The sequence below is a fragment of the Danaus plexippus genome, assembly GCF_018135715.1.
Source record: "Danaus plexippus chromosome 3 unlocalized genomic scaffold, MEX_DaPlex mxdp_30, whole genome shotgun sequence".
Lineage (NCBI taxonomy): Eukaryota > Metazoa > Arthropoda > Insecta > Lepidoptera > Nymphalidae > Danaus > Danaus plexippus.
The window spans coordinates 878,251-899,574 of record NW_026869845.1 but is presented as its reverse complement, the minus strand read 5'-3'; the positions used below and the strand labels follow the sequence as shown (position 1 = coordinate 899,574).

Here is a 21,324-nt window from a genome sequence, read left to right as displayed (position 1 = left end):
CTGAATGTTTAAATAAACTGAACGTAAGATATTTTAACTTATTAAAAATAACCATATACGAGTTTATAAATCAGAAGTTCCAAAGCTTTATTTCTCTACTGTTTTATTATTCAGTAACCAAATTAGTGATATTTATTTAAAGAGCGTAAATTATTTATTTACATTATATTAAATTTAAAAAAATATCTTTTAGATCTTCTACTTATATATGTCATCCATTTATATCAAGCTCCTACTTATATTATATGACTATGAGATAAAGAACACGAATGTTATCTGCTCAGCCGAGTTTCCATGGGATGAATTGATAAATTCAACACAAATGAGGGTAATGACATCCTTTGCCTGGTTATAAATTAGAATAAACTAACACAGATAATAAATATTCTGGGTGACCGCAATCAAAAATCACAATGAACGTGTATTAGGTATAGATATGAAAATTATTTAAACAACGGAATGTTTATGAAGATTTATTTTTGTAAACATAATCTGAAATTAAACAAAAAGTTGTCTTTTTTGCAATACTCACATACAGATAAGTCACTATAAAATGGTTTCCTTATTGATTTGAGTCGCTTTGCACTTTAATTATTTCTTTGTTTCTCTCAACACTTTTATTCAACCCTTTTTAAAGGAATCGGTTTAAAGTATAAAAAATCTAGCCAATTTCATTATCTAAATCAATACATTATTTACATTAAACCTGTCGACGATTTCTAGTGAATGATAAAGCTATTATGCTCAAACCCTTTGATGCGATTATAGTTTTATTTTTTTTTGTCAAACTCGTCTAGATTTTTGAAGGATACAGCCTTGATATGTGTTGTTTAATGTTTAGCAAATATGTATATTATCAGTGTTCTATAATTTATTGTTATTTCACTTGTTAAAATTATTAACGTGCTCATAAAACCTTGGTTAAAGTTTCCTGTTTCTTAATATTTACGATATATTAATTTTTAAACGAAGTGACAGTATATAATCAGTTCAGACTTCAAAGTTCAAGATCACATAAATCCGGCTTGGACACCGAACTTCAGAACCTTTAGTAATTCCCCGGCTGAAGAGATTATAATATCCAACGAAAATAATGATTAGATTATAGTCTGTATTAATATGCAGCTACATAAAATACTTTTGTTTGAAATGTCACAATGGACTTTTAGATATGAATTAAATTCAACAGTCCTAATATGATTTAAGTCGTGGTGGCCTGGAGGTTAAAGGACCGCCTCTCATGCGTGAGGGCGCGGGTTCGAAACCTGGCAAGTACCAATGTGATTTTTCATAGTCATACGTACTTTCTAATAGTATTTAGACACCACTGACGAACGGTGAAGGAAAACATCGTGAGGAAACCTGGACTTATAATTTCAAATTATAAGTTTGAAATCGCCAACCCGTCTTGAGCAAGCGTGGCGATTAATGCTCAAACCTTCTCCATGCGAGAAGAGGCTTATGCTCAGCAGTGGGCTTCCGATAGGCTGATGATGATGATGATGATGATGAATATGATTTGGATACCGCGTTGGAACTCTTTGAGCCGATCCTTTATCCTTTAAATTAAAAAGAGATTTTTTTTATTTTTATGTAGCTGTAGCTGTATTAATAATGCCTACGTTCTGGCTAATGGTGCCGTGCGTCAATGGTGGACCGAAGACGTTATAATGTTGAATATCAAAATGTTGTTTTACCAGTTCATCGGCTTAAGTACATTTAAAAATATTTCTTGCGAAACACACTCAGGAAGATGCGTAAGGGTCAATGTGTTTAATCCAGAAGGACTGGTAAAACTGCTTTTTTTATTAATGTTTTCGGGCTCTCTGATTAATGAGCCAATCTGAATAAAACGGTGTATCATACATTAAGTACCTACTACAACAACCATACATTAATAACAACCAATATTATTATTTGTATGTGTGTAACTTTTACCTATTTCTCTCATCATAACTGGCCAGATGAATTCACTGTCAAGGTTTTTTATATCTTACTTTACATAATAAAACTAGTTAATGTCATAAAGATAACAGTGAATGGTATCAAAAAAATTTCGGCCAAATAACAACGCGATAATTTACTCAATTTCAAATTATTATTAGTCAAGATTGGGCTAAGTTTATTAAAAATATATATTTTATTATGTTACTAAACCATATAAAATGTTAATATGTAAGAGGCGTATTCTTAATTTAAAAATTTGTTGGTAATCGAAGACAAGGAAGAAAGAAAACAGAATTGTAGATATGATTTGATTCGTGTACAAACAAAATAAAGCGAACACTATTAATAAAGCAATATTTACTAAAACAATGTCATTAATAATTGTGAATTAAGGTAGAAATGAAATGATTTATATAGAATATTTTAAGTGACGTTAGAATTATAAATTATTCATGCTATTATGTTGCCGTCTTTTTAAAGTCCATATTTAATTTATGTACAGTGGGTGTAAGTTGCGTGACGTTCAGATTGTTCCGTGTGAGTTTTAAACATTAATATGATATATTTATATGTATCTCAACGGAACAAGAAAAAGTAAGATGTAAACAACAGCAGGTTGGAAATCCCTTGTACGTCCGTCAAGTACTGACTAACTCAGTCATTTGTGTACCTCCGCAACGATCGTGTCCACAGACAGAGGTATGTGCGCTCCATTTATTTACGATATTTAATCGACTTATAATGATTTTTAGATATTTTGTTAATTAAAACGTTATTATTACACAATTCTGTGGTTATTAGTATCTATTTCTATTAACGGTGACCAATTAAAACAAAATAACCGATTTAGTTTTAGTGACACGCTCCGCGTCACACTTTACAGTTTTTGACAAAGACAAAAAATAAACACAAATAATTTTGTTTGAATTAATAAAAAAAAACTAATTTAAAACTGTTTTATAAGTCTCGAAATTTCCTTCAAAATACTGTCCAATTTTAATAAATATGTTTAAAGTGATTTTCTAAAACAATGTCGTTTACAACAAAAGTTCATCTAGAAAAAAACCTAAATGTTTTGGATCGTGTTGATAGTGAAAAAAATGAGGAAGTTGATGTCGTCCATTTATCGACGGCCTTACAAACCTTAACAGATAGTTACGAAACTTTATCTAGTGAAGAGAATCACATTGGCAGATTGCATCGGGCTCAAGTTCACCAAAATGTTTATGAATACGAAAAAAGTGCAATTGTCATTGTCAGTAGTGCATTTGACGGCGGTACAGATGGCGTAGATTTAGAACAGGTTGAGTGAGTATGTAACTTCAAGGAATCGGTTTATTTGTTATTTATTCTAGCAATTATTTAACAGAATAAAACACCCACTTAATTGACGTAGTTAAGATTTAAGTTAATATCATATAATGCGCAAGCAGTTGTAATATCAGCAAAGGTCAGACGTAATTTACAAGACGAGAGCTGAAAATGAAATATTAATTGTTATATAAATCTACATTGTCTATGGTATAATTACAAACTATAATCTGTGTATAATTTTTAATTCTATATATTTTTTTATTGAAACGTCATTAGGCGTATTGTTGTTATTCTAAATATTTATTACGTTATTTTTGCTTCATCAATGTAACTATAATTATAAATGCATAGGTAGAACAAAGCTTCATACATGACCACACGCCATATGAAAGCTTTACATTCGACGTTTCGTTTACTTTACACATTCCCTGATCAAATTAATCTTAGATATCATTATTCAAAAAATATATACATATAAGACAGTACTTCAAACCTATTTACAGTTACTGCAAATCAAATTTATTCTAGTACACAAATAAACCAAATTGATGGATGGACGGTTTTACCGTTTGATAGCAAATAATACTTCGGTATGACTTCAACCATCTCCTTTAGTAAATTGAATAACAATGCAAAGAGGAAACTTGACAAGTACAATGATTTCTATAGAAAAGTACTGCAATACTTACAACTAGATGTTATCAAAACTATCTGTTACATCTATCTGCGTTACATTACATGGTCATTTCAAACATAATAGTTATAGTAATTTAAATATTTTCATTTAAATTTGACAAAATAATATTTAAAGTAACCATCTATTCAGGAAATATGAAATGAAAAATTTATTATAATAATCATTATTATGCTTAAATTATATGTCGTTGTAGGTATGTTAATACTATTGATATACAAAGGATCTTGAGTGGAAAAAAGTCACAGGATATACGGAAATAATTTTATACAAAAGTTAATTTTACAACTTTTTATCGTTGCTATTCACTTCCGGGTAATTTCATAGTTATTATAATTCTTGTCAAAAGTAACGTCAGATGTTAATGATTAATTTAAAAACGGAACATAATAAAATTTACTTTTATTATTATATTATTTATTATAATTTGTTTATTTTTCGATAAAATTATTTTTATTTAGATAATTTAAAATGTAAACGTAAAAACTCTCCGTTATGAATATAAACAAATGAATATACATTTTGAAATGTAGTTTACAAATATTTTTTGCTTACATTAACGACTGGAATTATCAGATAAACATAATGAGATCTAAGACTTCGCGAGTATTCATTTAAATGAAACTAATATTTTTGTCTCACACTTCGTCTGCCCGTGATCCCGGTTGCTGCAAAGTAACCGAAACGTCGCGTCGGGAGTATGTAGTTTTTAAAATAATATATAAAAGTACGTCTGTTGATTTCCAAAATCTTAAGCCAGTTAACCGATAGATAACTTTATATTAAATATGCCACTTTTATCATTCTATAACTAGTGTTCACGGTATCATTTCTGTAGTAACAGAAACGTCGGTTAAATATAATGCAAAAAGACAGATTTATTTTTAAGTTTTTAGTATTAGAATTTTTAACGTTTGCCTCCAAAAGGGAAATGAGCATGCTCACTTCCAAGGATTCGAACAGCCCGCGTCTCTGTTCTTTTCAACTAAAAATTCAGAGGTCCTCAAACAATGAAGGAAAAGGAATACTGAGAAAAAACATTATTATCTAAATAAAAAATACATACGACGCTAAGACTAAACCTCTTATAACGAGATATATTAACGAGTATAATAAAGTTACATTGTCGAATTGCAATGTAAAATTGCATAATTGCATTTTTAGCAAATTAAAGTTTATTTTATTACCATTATCAAGTAAAGAAAATACGTCAGGTACATTTTATCTCTGATAGGATATAGTTCTGACAAAAGCTTTTTATGGACTTTACGTGTAAGTTTATAACGTATTATAATTTAAACGTATTTTCATGATACCGCGATAAAATTAGTACTCCTAGCAAGTCATTGTTAATTTCCTAACACAGTTGCAATGAAGTATTCATAAACCATTGATTATTATCGTTTTGATAGGAACAATTATGGTTTTTAGCAAACTATTCTTAATTTTAACATCGGTTTCAAATAAAATAATCCTCGTAGTTTTCCACTTTGATATTGTAACGGTATTCGATTGTAAGATCTTTATCGACTTATTTTGTTTACTAATTTGAATTTAATTCTATAATTATTACTTTAGAATAAAATATTATATATACAGGATGTGTAAAGTTTCCGCCTCACAAAGGTATGTTTTCACATTTCTTAAATATAACTCTCTCATACTCATTCCTATAAATTATCTTACTATAGTGTACTATCTATAAAGAATATGTTATTTTGCATATATTATTATGTGTATTATATCAGTGTAATGGCATGAAGTCTGTCATTCATTTGAATTTTATGAAATTTTATATACTGTTGAATAGAATCAATATTATGCCCTTAAAGTGTTAGACTCAACTCTTGTAAACGACAAGTAACTACAAGACACAAGCTTAAACGTACAAGGCTGCGGGTCATAAGTTCAAATTCGTATTTTTAGTAACGTTTTGTCTATTATTACGAGCGTCATCCATAAAAATATAAAATTTCAATATTATATGCAACCATTACCACTTTTAGAATTTGATTGCTTATTGTGTCCAACATTTTAAAAATTTTAAATTGAATTTTAATTTATATTCCATTTTTGTGTTTATAAAATTTGTACTAATTAGGACACGACAATGAAACACCGTAGTAACTGTAAGTTGATTGTGTTCTAACGGTATCAAACAACAGAAACTTACGTCAGGAAAGTTACAATTTTATTCAGAAATTACGTATAAAAAATCCATTTAAGGAAGATGGGTTTTGAAAAAATCTAGAGCAAAAGTCGTTTAGTACTGTTAATTAGATATTGCACTACTGCAAGTTTTCTATCAGACCTTCGTTACTTTAGGTCCCCAGATGCTGTGTTTGGACAAACCTGGCTCCGTTTTCAGTTTACTATTATAGCTTGCTATTCCATTACTATGGTCCTTTATTTTAAAAGTCAACGGCTTATATTCTCTTCCAGCTATCGTAAATAATACTTATTATGGGAATTAAAAATGTCTCTAACTCGCTTATCCTAACGTTTTGTAATACTAGAATAATATTTTTGTATTTCTGGAACGTGTACTGCTTATATCTACCACAATTTTTTTTGCTTATAAGATGATAGACGGAACATTTATATTATCTATAAAATATCTAACTTGTTGGTGATCATCAGTCCATTTTTGTAAAAACTTTGATATTTTAGACGGTAACTGTATTTGATCAAGTTTGGCATAGAGCATCTTTTATAGCGGCTATTTGAAACACAGTTGGTTAAACTTCCTTTTTCAGCCCAAAATAAAACTCTTTATCCACGAATAGGTATTAAAACACATGCATGGATACATTTTTCCCACGACTGAAGACTACCTTATTCGATATTTTTTCAGCATATTATCGATATGTTGCCGACCAGTAGGTAACATTGATAGGTTATGCTATGTGTTACAATCATATTCTACTTAGGTTCCATATAATACTGTCCAATATCTCTATGGAACAAATTGATAAAAGCGAAAAGAGTTTTTCATCTCAAAATGATATACATACCTATCTCTGGTTTATTTTTTTGGAGAGGAATTTGCAGTAGTCACTTAAAGAAAGTGTGTTTTGTAGTTTAAAATCGTAGAAGGATTGTGATATTGGAATTGATCCATACCGAGGTTTTCTCTAAAATTATCAATAGCAGGTTATCAAAGGTCAAGTGTACTGGTCTCCCCTTCAAAATATGAATATCATTATGGTCACAATTCATCCCCTTTATTATAGATGACTAGTTGCTATTAGATCAGAAGTTTACTCTTTTTCTTCAGTTTGATATAAAAAATAAAAATTTTAATGGCCCTAACTAGACAAAGTAGTGGTTATTGTTGGATAATATAATTATTATAAATAATATCAAATAAGTTGTAAAGATATTTCATTTATTTCTGGAAAATTAATGGCTTAGGTCTTCAATTTATACAACCAAGTTAGTTGTCGTAAAAGACAAAACTGAATAGAAAAAATGTTTAGACGTATTTCTTATTCCGACTAAAGAATTATGTAAACAAAATAATTAATCACGCTATGATAAATTTAACAAAAAGTGAGATATTGTCTTATACGTCTAATATTTCTGAAAATAATATTTTAAATCAAATAACAATATTTTTATTGTCTAAGAACAAAAAATTAAAACATTTCTGACGTATTACTAAAGGTCAATGCGATCGCAGAACATTAGTAACGAGTATCGTACTAAAAAAAATTTCAAATTTAGAAGCAGTTCAAACCAGTTAGATATAAGGATTCGAACAGTGAACAGTTTGTCAAGTGTTACAATATTATGATAAACAATTAATACCATGTGAGTAAATCACTTAATATAATATTTACTTATTTATATTTACAAAACCAACCACGTGCTGTAACCGTTAATCAACAATATTAAATTCTATGAAGATAAACTACTTACCAATTCACAATAAGTTGTTTTATGTAAGTTTTTTCTTATTTTATCTCAAAATCCTGAAACTTTCATATCAATTATCAAATTTAATCGATGAAACAACTATTATCGGTTTTAATATTTTCACGGTTCCAACTATCTGCGTTTCACAACAAAAATATTCCGTTCAGGTTTTGAAATCATATAAACCAGATAAATCTGTTAATTATTATATATGGAAAATTACCGACGTGCGTTGTCGTAATGCGTGAACGAAGACAAGGAGATTCAACCGCAGAGGTCGCGTTAGAAAGATATTTTTACGTATAAGTATAAATTAATATGGAGAATTCTGTTGTGGAACAAACCGAAGTTTCCATCAAAGCCTTTTATGATCGTCGCGGCCTCGTATTTTTTTCCATTAATCGCTTATCAAATTGAAGGTAACTTAATGAACAAAAAAGAAAAACCAGCGAACATGACCCTGTAGTGACTAAGTCTAAAAAGTGATAAAATAAACAAGTATTGCAAGTGTTGCAAAACAATTACAAGAAGTCCGGATCATTCTTGGCTTATTTTTTTAATATGACATGCAAAACCATAGGGTATTGAAAAGTTGAAAGAAGCTTAAAATACGTCATCATCATCATCATCATCATGAGCCTATAGGAGCCCACTGCTGAGCAAAGGCCTCTTCTCACATGGAGAAGGTAAGAGCATTAATCACCACGCTTGCTCAAGACGGGTTGGCGATTTCAATCTAATAATTTGAAATTATAAAACCAGGTTTCCTCACGATGTTTTCCTTCCTGATGTGTCTAAATACTCTTAGAAAGTCCATATGATTCGGAAAAGATCACATTGGTACTTGCCAGGTTTCAAACCTGCGCCCTCGCGTATGAGGGGCGGGCCTTTTAACCTCCAGGCCACCACGACTTAAAATACGTGTAAACCACAAACCGCGATTCGGACGTTATTGATCTCAGCCTTCTGGAAAATGTTAGATGGTCTAACAATAATAGGATTACATGAAATAATATAACATATTTTACATTATATTGAACATTACTTTTTAAAATAAATAATTTCCAAAAGATCGGTTTCAAATCACATTGAAACCCAATCGCCAACTCCTACGTGTATCAGGACGTAAAACATCAGTTCCAATTTCTTATTCATATAAGACTAAACAAAAAACATATCAACCTGCTTTAGCTTACTGGTACACCTTGATAAGTTCAACTGGTATTTCTGAATATTCATAAATATAAGCTTAAAATAAATATGATAACACATAAATCGTAAAACTTCTGATTCATTACGATTTATTTATATAAAAAACTTAACAAAAAACGTAGCTATTGAAAAAGTAATTTTGAATAATTGAAAATACATTAAAATTAAAAAAAAAAAAAAACAAATCAAACAATATTTTGCCTTTAAATAGATTCAACAGTAACTAATTTAACAAATCGTTAACTAAATTTTTACAATTCCGTTCAAACAGGTTTTGACGAATGGAAAATTTGCCGATACGGAAAAAAATTTCAGTTATATATAAATTTGTCAGAAAATTTAAATATGTTATAATTTAATCAATCATAGGATATGTAAAGAAATTTAATCAAGGTTCCATGTCAAGTTTAGTAATCTCGTCATTAGTGGATTGGCCGATCAATTTAAAAAGTTAAAAAGCGACAACCTACAAACCAAGGTTGTATTTAAGGGACAATATCCGCAAACTTAGCGGTCATGGAGACAGCAACACTACTGATTGTCAAACCTTGAGGACCATCGAGCCACACTTTCCTAAAGAAATAAAGAAATATATATATTTAATATAGATAATAAAGATGCCATAAAATTTTCTATGTTATTTAAAACCCATACGTACAGAATATTTACCATTTAAGTATTTATTTTAGAGCTTGATTGAACTGAATATAATTTACCTGTATTTAATTGACAGAATATCATTTTTTTTTTATAAATTTAAATCTCATACTGTTTATGTTGCTATTACAATAGAATTATTATACACATAATTTAAAAGCAATTTTAGTAAATACATACTTGACAGATGAAAATATTTTTTAAATTATTTTGTATTATTATATACATATTTGGAAGGTTTGACTTCTGTATTGTCACTTGAATAATAAACGATGTCGGAAAGTCCATATGCAATAAACATGACTTCACGTTGCCTTCGAACCCTGTCTCATTTTTTGTACGTGATTTTTTAACATTGGCACTATTTCAAATTATTTTGACTTTATTTTTATTGATATGAAATGCAATTGAAGATATCAGTTCTTTATCCATTTTATAAAGTACAGATAAAATAATCAAAATTTATCGTGTCTGATCACGAAAACAAGCACCCTATCACCAAACCATATCTTGTTCACATGAATAATAAGTTATAACTATAAAATATTTATAATTAGAATATGACATATTGATTTGTCTGTGTCAGAACAGAATATATTTTATCATCTGTGATAGGTCACTTCCGATTCCGGACGGCCTGGTAATGGACCCGATGGCGCCCACCGCGCTCGCCGTCCCCGATCAGCTGATGGGACGCATCGGCAGTGGGCTAAGCATCCTGAGAGACCACGGAAAGAAAGTTCAAAAGGTACTTAATATTCATAGAAACACTCGAATTATAATAATTAAGAAAACAATATTTTTTATTCTCTATTTGAACTATCATGCCACTATTTTATTCATTTATTTCTATTTACGGTCTATATAACATTTGGAGTAAAATGTCCCTTATGAAGTGCTTTTGGAATATCGAGCCTATATTTTGGATTATGAAACAAGATTGAACAGAAAAAGTAAAAAAAAAACTTTTTTTACTGTTTTTTTATATATGTATATCTTTATGTAATATTTGTGTAAGATACATAAGACGGTTATAGTTTTATAATATCTTCAGATTACTGAACGTAAACAATGTTGTAATTGCGGCTATATTGCAATTATTGTTTTTATTGTGGGTTTCAACATAATTATCAGTATTATACCGATTGAACTTCAACCATGAGATCGCGTCATCGAACTAAACAAGAAGTTTAAAATTTTTCATTCCCCGCACACTGATACTGTCATGAGCGGAGTGTTCATTAATATTATGTATTAAGATAGTATATTTGTTCGAGAACATAAAGCTTAGCTTACTTAATTGTTTTATAAATTTCTGTTTTGTGTGACGTCATATTATTTTTATATTTTTTTATGCTATGGCTTCACTCGCGCTTGAATCGTGGAACATTTTACCAAAAGTTTTTATTTGCTGCACGAATTATAATCTTGAGTACTGTGGAGGTAACACGAAGGAGTTTGTCAAAGGGAATAAATGCATCTATTTAAAATTTATTAACTTTTTGAAAGAGGAATCTATATTTTTACAAGCGCATACAACAACAAAAAAAAAATATTTTAAAAGAGACACCTTTATTAAACGACTTTCTTGTCCTGTCTGTTAGGGCATGTGTCAATTTGTTCGTCACATAACTTTATTGAACATTAACATGAGCTATAAGGATTACGTTTTAGATTATTTTAATGAAAGATTTGACTAGCTCTTATATAACTTTTTTTATCTAACTTAAATGTTACCTACAATTTAAATTGATATTTATAAAGAAAAAAGTAACTAAGTAGAGAAATAAAATTGTTTACTAAGAGTAAATCATGTGAAATATAAATAATAACAATTTCGTGATAATTTTTATATTAATACAATTTAACATTTATGAGGAAATATAAATTATTAAAAAATTATCCTTCTATTGCATCTTTAAGACGAAAAACACCTCCATTAAATATACGTCAAAGCAAAATCTGGACATATAATAAATTAACAACAAAGCGTTAATTATTTATTTTTATAAAATATAATATAAAAAATTACAGATAAACAATTAAAACTGTTTTAAATCAAGGATATTTTCCAGTTAATGTACAAGGAAATTACCACCGACAGACTCGGAATGTGGTTCTACTGAACCGGTAAAAAACTTAGTATTGATCCTTAACCAACTTTAAAAATAGATGTGTTATGATATCACAATTATTATTGTAAAAATCTTAGTAGAGGTTACACTGGAATTAGTAGTGACTTACATATTATTATATTTCGATGAAAAAGTTCGTTTATATTTGAAACATGATGACTTATTTTTAATAATTAAATTTATTTTATTAAAACTGTTAAATAAAAAATGATATACCATTTTTGTTAAGCATATGCAAATGTTTAAAGTCAATATATTTGTATGAAATGTCATTATTGAATTTATTTTTACACTTGTTGCAAATAGCAACAAGAACGTTGGTTATAATAAAAATACAACTTTTTTTTTATTATCTGTTGGTTAACTCTATAAGGGTAACATTTATCCTAAAATGAAAAAAAAAAATAAAAACAAATAAAACTAATTGTTTTAAAAGTTTTGAAAAATCATAAGATTGTGTTATTATGACGTTGCATGACAGAAATAAAAAGTTACAAATGAATAAAAACTACACAACGACAACGCTTCCTTGTAGGGAGCATTTTTAATTTCCATAGCAAATACCATTTCGCTGCTGCAAGACTACTTATATATCATTTTTAATTACAACGTTTAAAATTTCGTTGCTCAATAAAGACGGAATGATAATGTCGATGATAATTTTATCCACTTACAAGAATAAAGCATTCGTAATAACCGTCATTGAATGTCATAAAAAATATTGGTCCGCAATAAATTTTTCTGCCGTGTGAATTATTATTTTTTTGTATATGGCAACGTTGGAAATGCACCAAAAGTCAGATGAGACGTCGAAAATGTGTCATTTTTAAATTATAGAATGAGGCCACAGAAAAAAACATCACAAACTTCAAAAGCTGATAAAAGTAATAAGTAATTTGAAAAAGTATACATACTATTTGAATTAAATGAAACATTGGATATTTTACTCCTTGTGGATTCATATAACGAAACTAATATCAAGAACAGGAAATTGCCAACGGCTACGGGAGACTGGTTGTTTGTCCTTAAAAAACTATATATATATGTATATATATAAAATATTATACTAGATGATACAATATGAAGAAATAAAAATTTATGTCAATCTTACTTAAAACTCGTTTTGTTATGTTATCATTTATTTCCTCATTAATTTCAAATTCCGAAATAATGTGTTATAACTGTAACTAAAGATTTTGTATTTTGAATAAATATTTCCGTATAATCAGTCCCTATTGAATGAATTAAAAAACCAAGGCCCTTTACCTAATAAAAATGTTAATAACACATTCTTCCCAAGACATATTATTATGTAATAAACTATGTGACTGATAAATCGATATATAAATATTTAATTTAAGTAAATAAAATCATTTTTATAATATTTATTCATTTATGTAAAATAAATTAGATTATTTTAAACAAATACTATGAAAACTGTACAAAATTAACCAATGCTTTTGAACATCGCATCCGTGTACAAAATTTTGTCCTTTCGATATAAGCAATGTAATATATAATCTGTTTTGTAGAAAAATATTTTGCTGTATGTTATGTACTTTTGCCATTTCCTGTAGGGATAAAAAAAAAAGTTTTTGATACCATATTTTTAACTTACCGTAAAATGTAATATATAAAAATAGATAGATAGATAGAATGAAAATAATCTATAACAATTTTTGTAGATCTCAGTAAGTGAGACAAAATAAATTTAAGGCCAATCGATAAATTACTTATTTAGTTATAGTAGAAAACCAGTTTCTTTTCGTTGTCAATGTTCATGTTAACCCGTATACGGACATTGCAAGGCTATCATCTGTGAATAGCAGATTCAAATGTACTATTATAAATTAGGTAACTTTGTTTTCAAGGTATCATATTAAGCTTATGAATATTTATACCATTGCATCGCTTCAGCGTTTCAACGTTCTTTATAACAGAAACAAAGACAGCGTTGTCCGCTTCAAACGTTAATGAGTGAGCTTTTCTTACTACGCTACAAATTAGAATCATTGCTTTGATTTAAATATGTTTTCAATGTGCCTTTTATGTGGTCGTGTTTAGTATGATGTAGTATTCATGAATATCTATAACAATGTGTGCATCGAGTGTGACAATAGTATCATCCAAATTTCACGAGGAATTTTCTTCGATAGCCACTGTAAGTTTTCATGTTTTAATAATTAAATATTTTTGTATGCTTTCTTAATTTAAATACGGATATATAATAATTATTATTTATTGGTAACATTTGTTATATTATCGTTTTTTTTATAAAAATTGTTTTCTAATATAGTTTTTTTATAATATAGTTGTAATAACTCGTGCCTGCATAAATGACAGCGTAGTTTATATCTAAGATTATCGAATACGAAAACTGAAAAATAATATTTTTTGTAAAGTAACACTTTTATATCGTCTGCCCTTAATCAGTTGCTGTAAAGTTGTTGAAAATCAGGAAAATGTTAAATAAAGTTATGAACACGCGTAGTTATATTCGAATATATAGTTACAATATAAATATTAATGTAATCAATAAAAAAATGTGTTTATCAAAATATTAATTTTGTTTAAGTTTAATGGCTCGTAAAGTTAAAGCGACGACCTAGTCAATGACTACAATGGAAGTCCCCGCTCGCTGATATAACAATATTACTTCGGATGTAAAAGAGATTAAAAGATCCGACAAACACAACACACAGTGAATATACGATGAAATGAATACATATGGATACACCAGAGTCTTAGATGAGTTACCATTCGTCTAATAATTCGTTTTATTAAAACTAATTTAATAACATTAAAATCGAAGCAGAAAAAAATTTCACGGAGCCTTTTCCAGAAGTCACTTCCACATAGTCTATCAGTCACTGTCTTAATATTGATAATTAATTGTTATTAACAATCATACGTACATATTTATTTCCATAGTTAGTAATATATATAATATATCGAATGGCTGTAACAAATTAAGGGACCGAGTCGCTATATGCAAGAAAACACATAGACTAAAAATCATAAACTAGAATTTTCATTTCAATAGTTCATGGCTTATAATTATATAACGTTAATAGTTCACTTTTGTTATAATCACTATTTATATATTAAACTGACAGACCAAGCAATTATTGATAAATTTAGTGATGCCGTTGACAGTTTAATATAGTGGTTTAGTTAGAATTGCGATAATAACGAGAAAAGTAACTTTCCAAGTCAATTGGGATTAAAAATTCTCGAAAAATGTATGAAATAGTTTTCTTTAAAACGAAGAACTCACACTTTTTTCTTTTTTGTTGTAGAACATTGTTAGAAAAAAACGTTTCTATTATGTCTTTTTTTTATATTACATAATTAAAGATATATAATTACTACACTGTACAAATCATTTATTGCCGTTAATTATATCACAATTTTTTCCTTTAATATAATTACAGGTCTGATACAGAAAAATAATAATGAAATAAAGCTTAGGTGCATTTAACGTATATATTCGTTATGTTAAGTCGACATGTTAAGTCGACAAACGAATCATTTGTATGTATGTCTTCTATATTCAAATCAAGTATGTCTTCTATATTCAAATAGGACTTTTTACATTTATAGTAATAGTTATTACGTAAATATCTATTCAGTCTAAATACGAACTAATATAAGAAACATCTTGATCTTTCTAAAAAAATAAAAATATAATCCTTTATTATTGATGTTTTGCAAATAAACTATCAAATTTCCTTGAATTGAAAAAAAATATTATAAAACATCGTTTGAAGAATAAATGTCTTTACGGATACAAACTAAGTTTTAATCTTTATATTTATCCGCCAGTGAAGGAATCATTTTACACCTTAACTCAAACCCAAACGATTTATTTTAGGTAAATAGTAACATTTGAACAAATCTGACTAGCAGTATAATGTAGTATTTGTTATTATTAAAACGGATATTGTTTATAAGGAAAATATTTTTCATGTTAGACTGTTAAAAATAACAACGAAATCAACGCTGGATCAAAAAACATATTTAATGATGTATTTTTTTTTGTTTTTATTAGGCAATTTTTAAGTATTTCGCTGCTATGGAAAGAAAAAAGTCATGTAACTGTAAACAAGACTCAATCAAGGGATATTTCATTAAGATACGAGTACTCTTGTGTGTAGTTCGTTATAACTCGAACAAAGGAAAACGAGCCCTTTCTGAGAATAAATAGCTTTTCGACCCAGTTGGAGGATCTCTGTAAAGTCTTTTATTCTTGTTCGTAGGAAACATTGAATGTATTATGAATGGTTCGGATACTTTTAATTATCGCAGTCTTTGTTCATGGAATTCATTTGGACAATTGGATATATTTTATTTTGCAACAGTTTTTCCAAAACACTATTTAGTTCATTTTACAAACAGTGTCTCTTTATTGACGATTCAGTCAAACAAAATTAAAATTTGTTTTTATTATTACTAATAGAAGATATATCATTATATGGCCATGGAAACAAAACGTTCATAGGCACTTTTAGCCTTTAAAAAAATGCTGAAATTTGGGAATTAGAGGAAAATTACACTTTGGAAGCAAAAATTTACTGGATCAAATTGTAAATGTGACACTTTTTAGAACTTTAGAATCATCTTAAATATACCTTCTTTATATTATTTTTAATTATCAAGATTTCGCTCTTATTAAATAATAGATGAAAAATACTGATAACTGATAATTACAATTACATAAATAGATATTTAGCTATAAAATATCTTTAGTATGTCCAAGAATGTTCGTCTATTTGATATAACAACTGAACATTTATAGATTATCCATATTTCAAACATTTCAGTTATGAAATTTTAATAAACATATATAAATTACGTAGAAAATATTAAATTTCAGTTAGTAGAAAAAATTACAAAGGATGTCTCGATTTACTATCATTATACTTACACCTAGTTCGCACCATAGCGTTTCCCGTTTTTTATTCTTGTGCTAGTTATGAAGGAAGAACTAAAAACGCTCCGAATATAGTGTGACGCCGTACACTCGTGGTATGCACAAAGGTTTAACGAACACAAAAAAGCTTACTAATTTACCGAAACAAAATATATGAGAAAGAAGAGTTTAATAAAACTTTCTTTTTTTTTGTTTCAGTATCTATTGAAGAACAGAAAATTTGAAGTTCTGAAGAAATCATGGTCCTCGATTGTCAACATTGTTTTAATAGAAGCGAAAGACTTGCCGGACGCACCGCCAACTACATCAAACAGTCTCTATTGCAAGTTTAAGTAAGTTTAGTATGAAAATAAGTATTTTTATGTAATTATTATATAAGCGAAGATACCAAAAAAAATATCATTAAAAACAACGTTTGTATCATATTGAAAAATGTTTTCAGAGTTTCAATGTAAATCACTTCGTATGGTTGCTAAGATTTTCAATAGCAGTAGGCATTTCCAAGACTCGTAGACATTTTCATGAATTCAATTTAAAAATATAATTTTATGAAAGTCTAAATTGTCTAATTTTATAACTTTATATTTTCATTAGTCAAAGAAATGCTTATGCTTTCTAAAATATTCCATAGCGTAAAAGTTCTGAAAACTTTTTTTTGCCAATTAATTACTATCTAAATATATACTAGTTTATGCAATTTAAGTCACTAGATAATATTGTCTCTCCTTTAATATGAGTCGGAAAAGATCGTTGTTTGTATAGAAAGGTTTATGAGTTTGAGAGTAAATGGCCACTGCGTTTTCTGTTTTGAAAGAAAATACACCATAGCCTTGAATTGCGTAAGGATCATTAACAGATAATAAACTACAATATATAAGTAGGCATGTTAGAAATACGTTCAACCTCATATACGTTGATCGAGGAATTTAATTACATTATTTATAAAAACATCCGCAATCCCATTAGCATTTGCCGCCATGATTAACGCTTTATATGTGAAACTGGTCGCAATATAATTGAATAAAACAATGTCCTTTTTATATTATTCTTATATAATGATGTGCTCATAATTTTTTGCAAAAAAACACACATACAGGAATAAAATATTTACTAAATAAATTTAAGTATTTTTCAGAGATAATTAATTTTTCTGTTTTCGCTATAGACTTTCCGATTTCCAAATGTCTGTCCAATACGTTCACCTTAAAAAACATTCCTATAATTTTTATAAAATATTTATTATATTTATATATCGGTTTAATCTTTAACATCAATAAAGAGCAACGGTTTTATTTGAATACTAAGAAATATGAATATTGCCAATTATTGCTTCAAAACTTAATTGAATGTAAAAATTATCTTCTGAATGTAATATTAACCATGTTTAACAAGTCACCTTGAATTTTCTTGATAGTGTTACAACATACGTTACTTTATACCGGTAAGAAACTGTGGTAGATATTTATCTATTTTAATTTAAGTACGATAATCCAAATTTGTATGTAATAGGTAATAACCTGCGTTTATGTTAAATTTTTGTAATCTATCCACACGTGCGCCACTCGTACTCGATTAACAAATCTACAGTCAAGTAATTGACGAGTAGTCAATTCGCAAATTGATTTTAAAACAATATTTTCGTCTGCCCATATATACAGGAAGCTTTAATATATTAATATAAATTAAAAGGGAAAAATTCATTTCTTTGTTGTAAAAAGGAACATTCAAAAGAAGGACATATTCTTTAATAATATTGCAGGTCAAAAGGCTTAGCTTAAGTTTGCACAGTCAGACTACATACTAAGCGTATCCCGTTTCTACTTCAATGACTTACATTGGTACTATAACGTGTGAAGATTTGTGAATGAAAAAATGTTAGTACTACGCCTGCAGTGTGACTTGATATAACTTAAATTAAGAATATAGTTACTTTTCCTTGCCTATTATCAACTATTGCAGAATTAAATGATAGAAATAAAAAAGTACTTCTTTACCCACCCCTTATCGTAATGACCAATAAGCAATGACAATTTAATTAAAAATCTGTTTTGAACAGAGTTTAGGCTTTTCAAGACAAGCAAATGTCAACTTGTTAAAATTTAAGTATAGTTTTCTCGCAAAAATGTTTCACTCGCTTTATCACAGCTAACACCCCACAAAACAAATCTTTTAAAATACACAACAAGGTTCTAGGTGCTAGTTGCATCTGACGATATGAAATGTTTGCTTTTGCGATGGGATTTCTCAGAATTCTTGCTCTTATTGCTGTGATCGCCTATTTCATACGAACCCTACATGGACGGGCAGGTCATTTACTGTCACCAACAGCATTGTACCTCTCGTTTGTCCGGTACACCGACATCTGTCTAATTCTAAGCGTATGGGACATATTTGGTTCTCTTTATCACGTCATTAGATTATAATAACGCAAAAGATTTTACATTATGTTGGGATGAAAAAAATAAAAAGTATGAACGATCTTACAAAAGTAATATTTTGTTTATTTTTAATGGTAACAGTATTTATGGCCAGACTAAGAATATCATGTTAAAATTTATTTAAAATCAAAACAGTCTCCTTGACTTCGGATACATTTATTATGAAAATTAGTTATCTTAGCGTCGGATTTCCTTATAACAAACACCAAATATATTTTTATTAATATTAATAAAGGAGACACACCATTTTGTTATTGCCGTTAAAACACGTTAAGGAGTGTTGTTACATCACTACAACTTTATTTATGTCGAAATTTTCTTTAGGCTAGGAAACGAGTCCCATAAGTCCAAACAAGTACACAAAAACAAACCTATATGGAGGGAGAGGTTCAACTTGTATCTTTACGAAGACAGCACACTTGAGGTCAATGTCTGGCATAAGACTAAGCAAAAAAACTTTATGGGCAGGTGAGTAACAATAACGTGTTATTTAATTACATCGCACAGATTATAAAAAAAATAAATTTGTTTTTCTTCACCAAAAAATTCATTTTTTTTATCTTCACAACGTGGTATATTTATTAGATGTGTTATCGACCTGGCCCAGCTAGAGAAGGAAAGAACCCACGATATCTGGCAGCCTCTAGAGTGTGGCTTTGGATCCTTGCACCTTCTGATCACCTTGAGCGGATCGGAAAGGTGTCAGAACGTAGCTTCTGATAACGTCGTACCAACGAATGGTATTCAACAGGACGCTCCTATTGATGATAAATTTGTAAGTGTTCTTAATGATTTGATTTGAATATAAATACACAAGAAAATCTTTTGTGTATGGTGCAATGAAACTTTGTCTATAACACTTTAAACTAGCCAACAGTGTCTTTATGGTTAACTTTATATTCTTTAAGTCGTCTTTACTTTCATGTGTTTGACACATTTATGAGATCAGAATCTTGTTCTGTAGATGGGAGAGACGTTGACAAATTCCCTTCGAATTTTAAATTTCTCTTACGTACGTTTATTAATACTTGATTATTCGAATACAATTAATTTAAAGAACATTGAAAATAACGTTATATCGATTTTAAGGAAATTGACTATGAGTAAGCCATTATTTTTAAGTGAACCGTGTCTCAGTTTAAAATATCCTCTTATTTACACATTAGCAAGGTTAAAGGTCTACATGAAAGCTATTGTATGTTAAACCTCCAAACCATGTCAAAGGATAATCGCTGTTAGCAGTTAATTTCATTGAAATGTCTATTTTAAATAAAGCTGGCGTCGTGCGAATGACTAACGAATTTTTAGTTACTTATGGTTTGATGTTATCTTGTTATAATTACTATAATGAATGGTAAAATATATTTATAATCATATTAAACGAATAAAAGCATCTCATGAGACTTTTATAGTTAAGCTTTAAAGAAACTTCAGTTAATATATTGTGATAAAACAGAAAATTTTCTGTAAGAATTTTATCAAAATCCTGATGTGTGATTAAATCCGTGGTCATCATATAGCTACTATTTATAAAACTTTACAAATCACGTTTATAATGTCTTAATATATGTTTGTTCTAATCATATCCACAAACTTATAATATCAACAACGTCTTAAAGTATCATGTTTAACCGACTTATAATAAAAGGATATTCACAATTTTTTTGTTTCACCGTTTAATCCTGGATTTATCATACGATTTAATATATTTTTTTTTTTTTTGTGGAATAGCACCCAAAATGCAGCAATACTTACTTATAATTCCTTACTCGAATATAAACATTACGTATATTAATAATAAAGTTTCTTATACTTCTCATTAATTCACTCTCTTTAAGTTTATTTAGGCTTGTTGAGCTTTAATAGGAATTCGGTTAGCGTAAGTGGTTTGTTACATTAACTTTTATTTTGTTTATATTTTGGCATCGAATACGATCCTATCAATACACATACATACAAATAATAGTATTAAGGCTAATTTATTAAAATAAATCCCTATCAACATATCTCAAACTTATTTGTTTTTACGTTGTTTATTTTAAACGAATTATATAAGTTTTACTTTATTTATATTTG

The 21,324-nt window shown here is 28.6% G+C and overlaps 1 protein-coding gene across 5 annotated transcripts in view; it reads left to right on the top strand.

The window, feature by feature from the left end:
- Nucleotides 1-21,324, top strand: part of LOC116770450 (multiple C2 and transmembrane domain-containing protein-like) — a 42,564-nt gene that overhangs the window by 13,997 nt on the left and 7,243 nt on the right. For 2 of the 5 annotated variants that reach the window (XM_061526847.1, XM_061526851.1), the window contains exons 2-5: nt 10,358-10,490; nt 17,009-17,142; nt 19,573-19,716; nt 19,834-20,023. In XM_061526847.1, the coding sequence (XP_061382831.1) occupies nt 10,358-10,490; nt 17,009-17,142; nt 19,573-19,716; nt 19,834-20,023 (601 nt within the window). Of the gene's footprint in view, nt 1-2,471; nt 2,647-7,750; nt 7,769-10,357; nt 10,491-13,842; nt 14,039-17,008; nt 17,143-19,572; nt 19,717-19,833; nt 20,024-21,324 lie in introns of those variants that run through there. The other 3 variants (XM_061526849.1, XM_061526848.1, XM_061526850.1) reach the window with 3 other exon arrangements.